Genomic DNA, 17,076 nt, shown 5'->3' on the forward strand with positions numbered 1-17,076 from the left:
AGCAACAAATTCCCCTATAATTGTTTCACTTTTTTATTTCAAATTTCAAATCTTTATAGCTTCTTCACTCAAACCCAGAGAAAATTCAAATTTCTCTAGGTTCATTTTGACCAATTATCTCTGGGTTTTCAAATTTCTCTGGATTTATTTTGACCAATTGAAGGCCACTGAAGTCAGAGAAATTTTCAAATTTCTCTAGAGTGTTGAGTCTAGAAGAGACAGGGAGGGCAGAAAAATTTAAAATTTTTCTAGAGATGTAATTTTGTGGAAAGGTAGAGAAATTTCTCTGGGAGAGTAGGAAATATATAGTAGGCAGAGAAATTTGGAGAAGGAGAGGACAGAGAAATTTACAGTGGGAAGTTTAGAGAAGGTCAGAGAAATTTTCGATCAATTTTTTTTGTGACATGAATTTTCTCCGGATCAACTTGAGGGACCTTAGACATTATTAAAATATTGAATGCCCTTTATGCTATAAAATCTTAATATTAGAGACCTTAAAAAAAAAACTCCTTTATTTTTTCATCAAATCAATGGGTGTTTAATTTTTTTATCAAATCTCGTAACTGATCGTTAGTGGACGACCGAATAGATGACTGGCTAATCAATTGGGTATGACTGCCCAGATAATCAAGTGGACAACCGAATTGAAAAAAAATTACACTAGGCCAGTCGACTCTTGGAATTCCTTCTGACCGTCATTTCAGTCGACCGGTTATTTGATAAAAATTAAAAATTTAGTATTGAAACACTTAGTATCATATGAAATTTTTAATCCAAATCTTTAGTTAAATTTGATGAAAATAATAATAATAATACTAATAATAATAATAATAAGTGTTGGAGATGTTCTAAAACCCTCCTCACAACTCAAAAATGAAAAATTATGTGGTGGCTAAGGCAAATTTATGTATATGTCTTAATTTAATATTTATTAATTAAAATTATAAAATTTAATATTTTTTATTAGAATTTTTGAAATAGATCGACAAATATTCCAGTCCCACTTATGATGCGAAAGATCATGAGTAAATATTCAATTCCTGATCATAGCACATAAAGTTATTGACAAAAATTTAATTATAATTATTAACTCATAATGTTACTATTCAATCAAAAATTGATGGGTAAGTGTAATCTACTCTCCTTGAATGTGTGTGAGGTCGATGGAGTAATCATGTTTAGACAGCGGGTTCACCATCTATATGATATTTTGTCATTAAATAGTAGTGATCCACCATATCAATACTGATAGGGTATGTTTGATTGAATGGATTAGAGTATAGGATTGGAATTATTAATTCATATGTTTAATTATTCTATATTTGTTTTAACATTTTGATTTAGGATTATTAATTCAATGAATAATTAATTAATAATGGAGTAGGGGTGAGATTATTAATCTAATGGATAATTTATCCTATTAATCTAATTGAATAGTAAATACTATATTAATTTGATAGAATTATTAATAACCCACTATTAATCTTGTAAATCAAATATGACCCTAGAATATTACTGTTACACTAAAGTTTTAAGCAAACTTATCATGCCTAAATTACGCAATATCATGGTTATAGCCAAAGTTTACTCCAACTTACCATGTCCACATGGCATGGCATGGTTTCAAATTATAGACCCGTAATTCAGCCGTTAACTAAGTCAAAGGCCCAATCAGTTTAACTCCCATGCCCCTTGGTTTTTAGAAATAGAATGAGGGGATTAACAGTGATACGATTAAGTAAAATTATATTTATTTTGATGATAGTTATTAATATGAGAATTGTTAAATTATTACCCTATAAAAGAAATATAAAATATTAAAACAAATAAACCTATAATTTTTACTTAATAAAAAATACAAAAACATTAAACATTAGTATTTAAAAAAAATGCCCAACATATTAAAAAAAAATCCTAAGTCAGAGGACTAATTTTATAATACCACCTCCATCTCTTCCATCTCAATCCCAACACCAAGATCCATCCTAATCTCATGAAATTATGAATCCCCTCTCCATTTCTTAAAACAAACACAACATATATTGAGTCTCACCTTTATCTTAATCTCATTCTCACATTTATCTTTCAAAACAAACGGGACACACAAAAGTTGGTATGAGCTCCTTATCTTTCTAAATAATTATTTTTGTAATGTTAAAGTACATCTAATTATTATATTATATCTAAAAATTTTGTGTCTTAAAATTTTCTATTAATTCAATGATTAAAGGTATATTTCAACAAAGAACCAAAATTTAATAATAGAGAATTTCATTCCAAAAAACTAATCGTGGGTTCAACTAACCAAATGGCAAGTGATACTAACTGGGAAGCGGGCTATGCTGTGATGTGAGGCCTATGGGGTCTTGTCTGGGGCCGATATCGTTGATTGGAATCGTTTATATTGTAAAATTTATTAAGAAGATCATTCATAAAAACAATTTAAATTAATTGAATATCTATAATCTCAAAACTCGACCACATTTATTTTTTAAAAAATAAATGGTTAATATAATTTTAATAATTTATTTTAAAATAGTTAAGACTTGATTATAGGGTTACACATGTCCAATTAATTTGATTTTTTTTCATTGATAATATGTTTAACGAAATTTATAATATAAACTATTCAAATTATCAAAATAAATTCAAAACACATCCTATGAGACCTCACAACATGCTTGCACGCACCCCTTTGCCCAAGTGATACTATGAAAAAAAACCAAATCACTTGGAATTAGGCAAGATCAATAGCCGAATTTGGGTCTCATTCTATTCCCCTCCCCTCCTCTAACCAATAACTAGAAGCTTTTGCACTTCTGTTTGTGTAAAAAAAAAACTGACTTTTAATAGTGAAGGGTTTGCAAGCGTGTCAAGGCAATAATGCCTAAGTTGTGGAAATATTTTTGGAAAAATCTGACTTTTAAAAACAGGAGATTGTGTTGAGATATAAAGGACAAAAACCTCCTGATTTTTGTTTTACCTCAATTAAGACGATTTAAAATCTCCATGGTGTCTGCAAAATCAAGAAGAAAGTTAAGTAAAAGCAAATAAACACTAAAACACTTAATCTTATAAATTCAACGGATTGAAAATACAAAAATATAAGAACAAGTTTGTAACACATGAAATTGAGTTACAAAATAGATGTAAACACAATCTAAGTCTCAAAAAAATGTATGTGAAGGCCAAAACAACTAATTTGACACGTGTGTTGTGGAAACAAGGCTAAATCTATGGCAAAAATACCTTTCAAGTCTATTCCTAAGTTGAACTAGAACTAAGACTAAGGATAAATAGCACTAGTGCTATGTACTATGTTGAATGATTGATTGATTAGGTTTTGTTCCCTCTTCATTTTGGGGTATTTATAGCTGCTAGAGCCTTCTGAAAATCTGGAACCGTCTCTTGAAAATCTAGAACAATTTATGTTAGTGGGATGCTGAACCTCCTTCTGAAAAGAAATTTGTCCCACTTTGTTCCTCTTTTTTAGGGTGTTGGTTGTGTGCTCCTCAACACTTGGGTTTGATTATAACTGCCTCCTGATCTAAGCCGTTTGGTGAAAAGGCTGGGTCTTGGATAAATGACAAGTGTCCATCATTGGTCAAAATAGTTGCATTAATGTAGTAGCTGCTTAGAAATTCAAATTGTGACCGTTGATGTCTTAACTAGTGGAGCTCTTTGGTCTTTTGGATGAATGACCTGTGTTCCACTAACTCTATCCATTAAACAAATGCATTTATATATATAATTAATATATAAATGGGTATATACGGTTGTCAATCTCCAAGGAATTTGAAATATAACAATTCTTGGTAACTCAAATTTCATGATTTGAATGGCTCGAATGTCTCAAAACGACATCATTTTAAAAGTAGAACGACGTCGTTTTAATATATTTGAAACATTCACACACAAATTCAAGCCAACAAATACTTTCCTTTAAAACAATGTACTTAACCCATGATTGACTTGATCACACAAATTCAGGAGCCCTCAATTGCCAACTTTGATTTTGCTATAGTCACCATCTTTAAGTCACCTCCTGAACACATGGAAGCTCCTTGTTGGACTGTCATTTTTAGTACAAACAACTTGTTACAACCCTCTTTTTTTTAGACCAAAATCATAATTTTTTTTTTGAATGCGGTTCCACTACGTAGCTCGAAATTTCCGAGCTCGAAATTTCCGAGCTCGAAATTGACCCGAATCCAAAATGACATCATTTTGATTTTTTTTTTTCATAATTGATAGAAGAAGAACAAAGAAGAAGAAGAAGAAGAAGAAGAAAAGAAAAGAGGAGAGGAGCAGAGAGAGAGAGAATCATCATCATCAACCAAAAATCAAACCCACCCAACACATCATCATCAACACAGAGGGGAGAGAGAGAGAGAGAATCATCATCAACCAAACACATCATCATCGTCACACATAAAGATCAACAAAAAAAGCAAACCCACTATAGAGATCAACAATAAAGAAATGTAAAAATTTGAAAAAAATTTCAACACATTATTCTCATATACAGATCGGAGGCAGAGATCAGTGATCAAAGGCCGGGCAGTAGAGAAGAATCGGAGATCGGGGGCAACGATTGACGGGCGGTGGAGAAGAATAGGAGATTGGAGGCGGCTCTCTCTCTCTCTCTCTCTCTCTCTCTCTCTCTATTCCCTCTTCCCCTCTTTCCTCTCTCTTCCTCTTCTCCTCTCTGTTTCAGACATATGAGAAACAAAAAACAAAAAATTACCCAAAACGACGCCGTTTTAGACAGTCGAACCATTCGGGATAGAGATTTCGAGTTACGAAGGTTTGGCTTTTTGCTGAATGTTGCATTTAAAAGTGCGCTTGGTTGTAATTATTTAAAATGATTATGGACGTTCAATTACAATTTTATGCTTAATGAATATTACCATCACCCCTCCTAGGTTTTTTTCAACAAGGAAAAACAATGGGCTCCCCGTTTGTATTTCTTGTTTTTATTTTTTAAATAAAAAAAAAAAGGAAAGAAAAAAGGAAGAAGCAGTCCCTCTAAACTACCCACCACAAACTTGGATTGCGAGAAGCCAAAATATCCACACTAACTTTCCCCTCAAAATATCCCAAAAAAATTGGCCAATGTGAACAAAACACATCAGAAACAGAGAAGGAAGCTCAACCTGGAAGGAAGTTCAATTTCAACTACCAAATATATAGAGCTCATATATATCAAAACTCACTGTTTGAAGCTTTGAATGGTTCTGCTCTAACTTACACTCATCTTCTTCCTCTACTTGGCATCCAAAGTTGCATTCTGTCTCTACTCCTGTTACTCTGTATCCCAATTCTACTAATGAAAGCAATACCCATTCATGCTTGAATTCGCCGAGCATCAGCAACCAAATCTACAAAATTACCTGGTATTATGTATTTTTTTCTGCTATATCTGCCTTTATTTGAAAGAATACATGATATGGGTTGATCACCAAAGCATATTGTAAGTTTAGAGGTATTAGCATCAAAACATCAACCAGAGAGGTCCCCCACTCCTAGGTGCAAATCCCATGTACAAAGATGCCTGTCTATACAAACCTAACAATGTTGTATCAAAGAGGGGAATCACCAATAAAATACAAATTCAATGTGACACTCTTCAAGAAACATAGTTCTGATGAGATGACCAGTCGTCCACAGTCCATATGGTCTTCTCATGAAGAAATTAATTTCTCTATTCCTTTTTCCCTAGATGGAACGGCAATTTCGTGTAAGAAAAAATTAAGAAGTTTCTGCAAGGCGGTATAGTGTGATCTCCTGCTGCTTGAAATACCGGCGGTCCTCTTCATCAACAAGAACAAGGTTCAAATAATATTTCACACTGAATTTGTTGTTGATGTTGCGATGTGTTGGCGTCAGTTCATAGGGGCTAAGGAACAGTCTGATTGGTATTGATTCACCTGTAAAAGCAACCTCAATTTTTCCATCAAAACTTGCATACATGTGATATAGTTCACAAACATGCATCTAATTCAACAATTTCCATTAACAATTAGGGTTCTACTCAGTTTCACCTTTGAAAACTACTCAATTCTTAAAATATGAAACTGGCTACTACTGTTTGTTTTAACCAACTGGGGCTAACCTAGAGAAAAGTATCTACTTTTCTATTAAAAAAAAAAAAATTCCCGAGAAAATTATCAAGAAACTTATGCAAACATGTGGTTTTCTGCCCTTTCGAGAATTCTTATTCTTTGAACCTGGAAACAATCTGTCCGCTATGTAAAATTCTGATAAAATTTCACTTGCAAATTTTTCAAAATAAAGCTGAATGGAAAGACTTAATTTTAACCACTCATCTGAAAGAACGGAACAGATTTGGTCAACGTCTCAACAACAAGAAGTGATTGGACTGTCAGTAAGTGCTAATCCTTCTGGATGGTTCAATCAGAATTTTGGAAACAAAATCAAGATACAGAAAATAAAAAGATTAATAGTAATTTTTTAAGTTGCAGGTTCTCTAAAACAGTTATTACTCTTGTGCCCTACAAAATCTCCAAAAAGTTTCTGCTTTCATATATATTGAAGGTTCTAATGCCTGCTGCTTTTAAAGTTAATACTACAGGGAATTATCATATCTAAGGTAGCAGTACGTAAGGTTGGAAAGTAGATATTACACCTTGAGTGTAAGAAAAATGGGGTACATGCATTGAAAAACAGATGAAACCTAAATGATGATTCTTGCATACCTCTGACTGGAGCACCATCCATCAACTCAAACTTTGCAAGTGTCTCGGTCTCAACATGGGTGTTGGCCCCTGATCCTGTTGATTCTCTGCGTCTGATCTCAAGGTCCATATTTTTAATCTTTATTCTTACAAGAAGAAAATATATCTTGCCCACAATAACGTCTTTCAGATGATACCTGAGTAATGAACACCAGAGTCAGCCAAGGCGAACATCCCTGCTTTTTTCTGAAATTTAGTAAGTGACAAATAACAACTAAACTGTGCCAGACACCAGGGCAGCTGATTTGGTCAGGTTGGATTGTGAATCCAGAATCCAGATAGAGAAGTTGTCCAATCGAAAGCCTAACAGATATGGCTTAATATCAGCTTTAAGTTATAAGAAGCTTCGATTGATTGAAGAAGTGGGACCTGGGTTTAGTGTCCTGCACAACCCAGTTGAACTGAACAACCAGGAGCTGCCTCTTTTTTTTTTCTTTTTTATCAAGATTCAGTTTATTGGATTAAACAAGTTTAATTATTAGTAGGTGTCTGAACGAAGAGCATGGTATGCCACAAATAATAAATTACTAATCAAAAACACAAATTTGTCATTATTGCTTACTTGCTTTTATTGTACTCAAATTCTATATGAAGGCAATCTTCAATCCCAACTTCCATCTGCAAGGTTAAACGGTTAGAGATTGAGAAAATCCTATTGGGATTTGGCGATTGTGTCATGCTTCAGACAAACATATACTAAAAAAGTTATATAGAATTGGAAATTAGAGTTGCTAACTTTGTTTACGCTTCCCCATCTAATACATAATTTCTCATGAATATGAAGCATGGCATAATGCAGACAATATAATGCCTTTTTTTTTTTTTTTCTTTCTTTTTTCCGTTCTTTTGTTTTTTTCTCCCTATAATTGCATAGGCCAACACTAGAAGCACCCTGATCCCAGCCATAGACTCTAGTCTACCCTTCAGAATGGCCACTGGTCAGCAAAGATCAGTTAGTGCGAATGTAAAAGACATTGCAGTACCACACTGACCTTAATACTATTGTTAATATCAGGGGGTGGGCTGTAATTGCGAACCTGATGCATAAAAATTGAAATAAATAGATCAGAACAATAAATTGCTAATTGATAAATTTCATGAACAGCACACTAACAGTACAGTTGCAAGCTGGAAGAAAAGACGCAACTGAACAAAGCTGAGTGAGCAACAAGACCCTACTTATCCAAACAAATTAATAAGAAACGATTATCATAAACTAGATGAAATACAAATTTTGAACTGATCAGCGCATGACTTGTGCACAAGCCAATGCATCCAACCAGATACATAAATGAGGAATAACACAACCTGCTAAAGGCACAGTACTTGATGCATGTAACATAGGAAGCACTTTAGCACAAGTCAGATTAAATTAGCAAGTACAATTAGTTATTATTTATGCCTCAAAGAGATGGAAAGAGAGATTATACTAGAGTAAGGGATCACAAGTCACTAAAAACTCAACTCAACTAGGCTTTAATATCAACTCATCAAGGTCAACAAGATAATATGTTCCTTTTCATTCAGTTACTTTGAATAACCTATTTCAAAATTGTAGCTAAAGAGAGAGGGGTCTGTTTAACATCAATTCATATTAAAGATAGATGGTGGTGGCAGAATGATGAAGTCTTAAATGAGCGCAGTACAGAGCCCATTATAAAGCTTAGAGAATTACGAGAAAAAGCCTGCACTATAAATAAACAATAGCTGAAGCTATAGACGTAGGAGGACTTGGAAGGGTGAGATTAACTCAGAAGTCCAAACTCTCAAATTCCAAAAACATAAAAATAAATAAATAAAAAGGAATTAACATTTAGATGTTAAAAATTCCATGACTTGAATGAGGGATTCCAAAGTAAGTTCCTAAAAAAGTTTCACAAGGCGTGGTGTGACCTCCCTGCGATCAGCTGCAGAGTGCAAAGATAAGTACTGATTAGATAAACGTTCCATAAAAATTATCTCCTTGCCACAATGCTCCTTTTGTCAAAGACTGAGACCACAACTTGAAAAGAAGAGAGATTCTAAGCATGCTTAGAATATGAGGCACAATTAATGCAGGTCTCAACTATTAGACTAGGCTAAAACCACATCTCCAGAGGTGAAGGTAATAATATGTATCCGAATATCTCTTCTATTATCAATGTTTGTAATGAGAAAATCACTTTTAGAGGCTTTCACATAAAATCCAGTCAGAGACAGAATGGATTTCGATCAAACTTGTTTTCTCATCTGCTCTTGTGATTCTTCCTCCAACCTATGGAAAAAAGACTTTGCCTTCCTTTGTCATAGATTTCCATTTCTAAATCAAAATCTGAAGTTGATCTTCAATTAAAATCTATCTCAAATATCTCATTGAGGGTAAAGATTAGTCTCAAAGGTGAAGGTAATAATACGTATCTTGTTACCGTATGAAAAAAAATGCAATAGAAGCCTATTTTTTGAACCTAAAAGATTGGATACATGGCATTTCCATTAATAGTAAACATTTGTTTGAAAGATGTTGATGCATTTTTGGTGATGGTAGAGCCCTTTTACTAGTAAGGCTCATAAGTGAGATTAGAGTTTGCATAATCTTCTTCTGTTTGAAGAAATGGTTCTTTGAAAAAATGAGTAACCATCTATGTAGACAGAGTTAGGAAGCCAAACTCCACACATATACAAAACTATGCTGTAAAAGAAGATGATATTGCAATAACACATATGTAGTTATGTTTTCCCAAAACCAGTGTATTGATATTTCACACAAACCTTAATAGACTGATATTCTACTACACAGTTACACCAAAAATGCAAAAAACACTTCCAAGAATGTGGTGTGCCGTGCCGTGCCGTGTATGACACCGTATTGGATACCAACCGACACGACATGACACTCATGGGAGTCAGACACTTCCCAACAACTACTGAACACACGTCTCCAATTATTTAAAAAAGAAACAAATAATTCTTGACTCGGATGCAATTCAAACACTTAGGAACACACATCCACTGCTTAGACATACATGAAACACATTATAAGTTTGAATAAAATAATTTGAAAGCCAATGATAAAAAAATAAAAAGAATAAAAAAACATAAATTTATACATATTATTTTCTTTTAGATTTTACATTATTATCTTTAAAGTAAATATTTATAAATAATATGCATGACATATAATAATTGCTTACCTTTATAAATATGCCATATTTTGCATGTGTCTCACATGTGTCACATCCTACAAATGTGTCTCACATTTGTCAACCTAAGAAGCATAGACACTTCTAAGAAGGTAGCATATTCGTATCATGTTCGTGTCAAACACCGACACTCGTTGGACACTTCTCGACACGTGCCCAACACTCGTCAAAACGTATCCTATTTTGTTAAAAAAAAATTTAGACATGGACACTTTTTGGACACTCGTGTCCATTGCTTAAACACATGTTCACCGATTATACACACATGAAATTGCTAGAACTAAATAACTTAGGATACAATAACCAAAAAAAAAAAAATGTAAATTTATAAAATAAGTATTATGTTACATTTTTTTTTTTAATTATCTTTGAGTGATGTATTCATATATATAACATATAATAAATATATAAAATGATATATTTCGTACATGTCCCCCACATGTCTTGTCTTGTATTTTTTGAAAATTGGTGTGTCCATGTCGTATCCGTGTCCGTGTCCGTGTCCGTATCCGTGTCTGTACTTCTTAGGTGTCAACGTGTCCGTGTCATGTCATGTATCGTGTCTATGTCTGTGTCCGTGCTTCTTAGTTCTACATAATATTTCTTCTTTAGATATAGCTGAGTACAACCTCTTTGCTTCTTTAAAAGTTCAGAAAAATGGTCAATTAACACACACACACTCACAGAGAGATTACCACAAAATCTTGGTATTCCACAATGCTGCCAGCATAACCACGACTAATTGTAACTTTCAGGACATACCTGCAAAAAGAATAATTCAGGGAAATTTTAACATGAATCTTAACATCACAGATACTATATTGAATGTATCAGTATGATGAAGAACATAGCTGACGGTATACTACAAATCCATAGTTATAAGTTTCCACTATCTATTGTCAACTTCAATAAGTTGAATGGCCATATCTAATGTCAATAAGGTATTTCAAGACACATTGTCCATTCATCAAATTCTCCAGCCCCCACCAAAAATAAAGTGTTAGGTTCAGCCTAGGATAAGGGATGGGATAGCTTAAAAGTTAAAATTATTCAATTCGGTTCAGAGGGCATTTCTCTGAATATTTTTGGGTGGGGAGGAGGCCTAGGGCTATTTAGTCTAGTTCCACCCCCTTATATCTGAGAAAACAAACACGGCTATAAGAAATGTTTTCCTCATGTAAACAAGCTAGACCAACAACCCACAAGAAAAATGTGTTAACTCAAGCAAGGCAGTTGACCACCAAAATGAGACAATTTTCCCTCAACAAAGGACTTAACCTCCGGAATGACAGTTTTTTCTGTAAAAGCGCACTTCGACAATAATCAAAATTAAACTAGGACAGGTTTTAGGTGATTTGATCCTGTGAAACTTAAAATTTTATATATCTGATATTCTTGATATCAGACTGTTGCACTCTGCAGCATGCCAGTCTTAATCAAAGCCTTAATTAGTCATGAAGCAAACAATGGCACATGATGACCTTAAAAAATGCACACATTAGAGATTAAGATTTAAATTTAAATAGTCATGAAGCATGCAGCTACATTAAGGCCAAGTTGCACATAATAAATGATGAGGACCATCAAAATGAACTTCAACAATGTCTTAATCAATGCCTTAACCAGTACATACAGGAAAAATCAAAGCAATGTAGCAAACAATGGCAGGTAGATATGACAGGTAAATATGGGTGTGCAAAAAGCGATGCAATAGAACACGATGACCTTAAAAAATCTGCCAGAAGTTTTAGAAATTTTTTTTTTTTTTTTTTTTTTTTTGTTCAGAAAAGTTCTTACAATTTATTAGATTCATAAAACCAGAATAGATTTTAATAAGAACAAGTTGATATTCATACAGTTAACTATGAATTGTCCAAAAGAAAGACAAAAGATACAACATATACACAAAACTTACACAGACAATTTCATGACTAGTGTTTAACTTACCTGAGCCGCACATTCACCCCATTGTATGTTTCATAAGGCATTTCAACCGTGGAAAATTCGAAGGGATATGTCTTCCTTTCAAATAATTCACCAGGAACATCCAGTTCACGAACTATAAAAAATGAAAAAAATAAAAAAGAATTTGGGGAGGGAGAAAAATCCATTTTGCTAATAGTTGTGGAAATATGTTGGAAACTAAATACACTATGTAACAATGATGGACATATTGATAAGGACAACGAATGTTGAGATTTATAGATTGAAAACCAATGAGCCAGATGTTTTACAAAATAATTGGAAGTAGAATAATAAAGAGTTGGTAAAATCTAAATTAATGGGATCTAATTACTAGTACACTCACCAAGGGAGGTAAAGTCATAGAAGTTGCCTCTGTCGAAATACATTTCTGCGAAAACCCACAAAAAATGTAACTGCAATAAAAAATGATATCTTCACATCTACTTTTTAATCATTAGCAGTGAGGCAAAGGTATTCAATGGGAAAGGATTAGTCCAAAAAGAAGAGGAAGAAGCTAATTAGAGGAGTAAACTCTTCTCTCCAAGGATTACAAGATATAAATGTCTACTGTCCAACCAAAATAAAATAAAATAAAATGACATTAATAAAAAAATTAAAAAATAATAAGTGTTGGGAAACACTGTAAGTGTGTGTGCAATCAATTGTTAAGTTGCATGAGAGATACACAGAGGTGTCCCTATTCTTTTACTGATTAGTAAATTAGAAAGACAATACAAACTGAAAAAACAAACCTCATTAGGTAAATATAAGAAAAGTAGATATTACAAGACAAAAGATAACAATAAACAAAATAATACAAAAAAATCACCCAAGATTCTAAGAATGACAATTATAACTTTATCTCAAACTGCATGGAAGTGTCTTTTCTATCCCTTTTGATAAGATTAAGAACTTCATTAAATGAGTGTCTGCTTGACGGGAAAAGTTTGGGCTGACAAAGGAAAAGGAACCCTCGTCATTGTATATGCTATAATGTCCCGTGTCTCTACTTTTCAAGGAATATATCGTATTAGAAACTTTGAGTAAACTCACCTATCTGACCAAGGAGTTCAATTTTAATCCCATTATGTTCAACCCTCTTCCCTTGAACTGGTTCAATAGAAATCTGAAAAGGCCACCACCAACAAAAATTATATAAAAATATATATATATTTATATACAATATAATATACAATATGCACATCTTATTAACATTTAAATTGTTGAACTAATGAATTTAGAGCTAATTTTAAACTAAACAGTGAAATTAGAAATAATCAATAACCATAACTAGACTATTAGCGCAAAATACCTTCCCAGCAATGTTTTCTTGACTTTGGAAGAGTGGGATCATCATTGTTTGACCATTTTCCTTCTTCATGGGAACCTATGCACACATATGCACAAGAAATAAGTATTATCACGACGGTATTAACCAACTTCCGCACCAGTTGCAATAAACCCCCAAAAGTAAACTGCCAAATATAAATCTGAGTCCAGAAACTTTTAGGTGGTGCTATATAGCAAGGTCACTCAACCATGTAGCGGTAAGTTGCGGGCTCGCACACAGACAAGATTCGAACCCACACTCTTAATACTAGGTATGGTTCGCTTAGGCTTGGAAGGTTCGTCCTACCAACCATATATGCTATCGCTAGGGTGGCTGGCCCCGGGGAGAGTGGAACCTGGAACCTCGAACCTCAAAGTTTATATCTCAAGGCCTTACCAAACTGCCACACCCCCCTGGTGGTTTGAGTTTAGAAACTGAACCACCAGTCCAGCAGTAATTTTCCAAAAAAAGAATTTGTTCACGCAACAGACTAATTCCAAGAGGTCACAAATACTAATTAAATGAATAAATTATCTCACAAACCAAAGAAGGACCATATCTAAAATACATGTTTCTTGAAGATCTTCGTATTTCCACCTTGAAGAACATTGAAATGGTTGTTTTATCATCAATGAGTATGCATATTCCCTTGGCCATGCACTATTCCAATACCACAAAAATCAACATCAAAGCAACTCAATTATTCAATCAGGTAAGACAATCTCCAGCCCTTCATAAAAATTTGAGTAAAATTGTGAGTAAAAGATTTATTTGACATGGAACACTCCAATGGACAGACTCAAATTTAAGCACAATTTGAGTAAAAATTTAGTAATGGCAGAGTGGCAAATTTGAAAGCTACAAAATGGTCTTTAAAATTCCAAGTAAACATTTGCCTCTCCCTCAATTTGAGTAGAAAAAAAGGATAAAACTCAATTTGATATGGGTTTGAGTCAAGGAGTGGAAAGAGTTTTGAGTGATTTTTACCCAAATTTAAATTTGGCATAGGTTTGAGTCAAGGCTTGGAGATGCCCTAACATATGCATAACAAGACCATGAGATGTGGCCGTGATCTCAGTTCCGTCTCACTGACCAACAAGAAATACCACGGAACTCCCAGTTTCAATAATTCCCTACTTCTAGTAAACTAGCTCAAGCCATTACACAAATTTATTACTAGTAATACAATTAGGGTTAAATTATTGAAGGCAATAAACAAAAGAAAACTTACCTTCTTACGAGTTTTCTCATCAGAAAATGTGATTGAAATGTTACAAGCAGGCTTGAAAGCTCCAATAATATAATTCTGGAGAAAAAACAATTGCTCATAATAATATATCAATAAAAGATAACAATAAAACCTCTCATTCAAACCAAGTAAAGAAATTATACTAACGATCATAATAAGCTAGTAGCAAAACTTTACCATGATGTTCGCGATCGAATACCAGTTCAAAAGCCTTGTTTACAACACCTGGAAAATTGGATTTTCAAAATTTTCAACTTCAGAGTAATAGAAAAAAGCTACAGAAGCGAAAATTACAAAGTATTATTGAAGCTAATTGTCTCCAAAGTGAGAAAATGATAATTTCAAAAACCCTAACCTATGAATCGCCTGTTTTACTTGGAAATGATTCAAACCTTCAGAACCCTAAAATTTCATTTCCAGGCTTCTTTTATTGTTATTCAAACTCCATCCACATATACATATACATATACATATACATATACATAGACATACATACATATATGAGAGAGTACTTACCAGAGAGAAGAGAGAGGGGGGATGAGTCTGATCTAAGGGAGGATTGCAGAGACACTGATCAAAGTTGCTGACAGAACACGCCAAGGGCTGCTCAGTGTGCCGAGATCGGACCCAAATACAAATCTCAGGAAGTTACCATGCTTAGAGATCGGATCGGGTCCTTTTTGAAAAATATAGGCCCATTAGTTCAGCCCATAACAACATTTCACGGGCCAGTTAGTTTTGTTCCTTTTTTAGGAATTTTTGGTGAAAAACCCTTTTATTGGGCTGTTTTTGTGTGAAGACTCCGTAATAAAATATTAGTTTTAAAAGTTTCTTACATAAAAAAATATGATAAAAAAATTGAAATACTTTTCCATATAAATAGACAAATATCAAACAATGGAATCGTTTGTTTCCCTCACTCTGTTCCATCACTTGAACTCATTGCTCTGAAAACAAATAATAGAAGTACACAATAACAGAGTAAAAATTTACTGTCATTGTATATAAAAAAAAAAAAAAACAGAACACATAACACATAACACATAACACCAGAGTAAAATTTTACTTTCATTTTATCAAACAAAAACAGAGCACATACTAGAGTAAAATTTTACTCTCATTCTGTCAAACAAAAATAGAGCATATACCAGAGTAAAAATTTACTCTTATGTTATCAAACAAAAATAGAGCACTTATCAAAGTAAAATTTTACTCTCATTCTGTCAAACAAAAACAGAACACATACCAGAGTAAAATTTTACTCTCATTCAAACAAAAACATAGCATATACCAAAGTAAAATTTACTTTCATTTTATCAAACAAAACCAGAGCACATACCAGAGAAAAAAATAGAGAAATAAAGAGATAAAGAGAGCACATATATTGCCTTAGATCTTGTTCAAACCAGAGTAAAATTTTACTATCTGAAAAACAGAACATGATGAGGAGACAAAGAGAAAAAGAGGAAGAGAATATAGATCTGAGATTATAGGTCTCAAATATGAGGTCGTCAATCTCAGATCTGAGGTCTTGGATGCTAAGGATGACGATGGTGGTTGCCCGTGGTATAATAGCATCGAATGGTGCTGGTGGTTGAAATGGTGCTGGTGAAACAGTAGTGGCGGTGATGATGACGAACGACACCAATGGTTGAGACGGTGTTGATGGAAACGGTGGAGGTAATGGAAATGATGGTAGTCGTGGTAGTGGAGACAGTGATGGTGGTGGTGGTGTAGATGGTGGTGGTGGTAGAGGAGAAAGCTCTTAGCAAGAGATAGAGAAAGAGCTGAAAAAGAGATGACAAACAAATGGAGAGAAAGAGGAGAAAGATAGAAAGTATGTGTGAAGGGGTAAATTTGTCACATAAAATATAAATTTGAAATTTTTTGTCCTTCTTACAATATTTCTTTATTTTGGAGGAGTTTATGAGCCAAAAAAATTATAGCTTGTCCTTTTCAAGAAAAACAGGCTCTATGAAGGAGTTATGGCCAAAAATCCCTTTTTTTTTTATTTGGACAAATTATCAACAAGTCATCTTTGAAAGAGGTGTGACCTATTTAGTCTTATAACTTTTTGTTCAATAACATTTTTCTTCTTCTCTTCCTTTATTCTTCTTTGCCTCTTTCTCTTTCTGATTTTTAGCAACCGGCAATCACATCTTACTTCTCCTCTTTCTCTTTCTAATATATAGTCGCCGACAATCGACGACCACCATCGATTGGGTTCACCGGCAACCACTGACTACTGACTCTTTGCTTCACCCTCACCGATAGTAAAGAAGATATGTTTCCGACGAAAAAGATGAGTAGATCTGCATCATATCCAGCTAGATCTAAACAAAAAAATAGTTGTCGAAATACAATCATTTCTCTATATCTGTCTCTCTCCTTTGATCTCTCATTTTTTCTTCATTTTCTCTACTATGCACTTCTCTTTTCCTATTTTAATGGAGAAAATTTTCAAGTTATGAACAAGTTGTTTTTAAATTTTAATTACAGGCGGTGAAAATTATAAAATTTTGTAGTTTCAATTTTTTTTATACTGAAATAAATCAAGGTTTAAAATTGTAAAATTTTACAGTTTCATAACATTCT

The 17,076-nt window shown here is 33.5% G+C and overlaps 1 protein-coding gene across 2 annotated transcripts; it reads right to left on the reverse strand.

Annotated features, from left to right (window-relative positions):
- Window positions 1-5,382: 5,382 nt before the first annotated feature.
- LOC114296052 (vacuolar protein sorting-associated protein 26B) lies at window positions 5,383-15,243 on the reverse strand. Of its 2 annotated transcripts, none has more exons than XM_028240345.2 (12): window positions 14,998-15,243; window positions 14,659-14,706; window positions 14,464-14,538; window positions 13,215-13,289; window positions 12,956-13,028; window positions 12,246-12,290; window positions 11,885-11,996; window positions 10,633-10,699; window positions 7,751-7,795; window positions 7,321-7,376; window positions 6,720-6,895; window positions 5,383-5,930 (listed from the first exon to the last, which is right to left on the reverse strand). In XM_028240345.2, exons 2-12 carry the CDS (start codon window positions 14,659-14,661, stop codon window positions 5,752-5,754), a joined length of 906 nt encoding a protein of 301 aa, XP_028096146.1. In that variant the 5' UTR covers window positions 14,662-14,706; window positions 14,998-15,243; the 3' UTR covers window positions 5,383-5,751. The 2 variants fall into 2 exon arrangements, with proteins under 2 accessions (XP_028096146.1, XP_028096147.1); XM_028240346.2 differs by lacking the exon at window positions 14,998-15,243 and adding an exon at window positions 14,836-14,908.
- Window positions 15,244-17,076: the final 1,833 nt, after the last annotated feature.

Source organism: Camellia sinensis, chromosome 1 (assembly GCF_055761805.1).
Source record: "Camellia sinensis isolate YWXY chromosome 1, ASM5576180v1, whole genome shotgun sequence".
Taxonomy (NCBI): domain Eukaryota; kingdom Viridiplantae; phylum Streptophyta; class Magnoliopsida; order Ericales; family Theaceae; genus Camellia; species Camellia sinensis.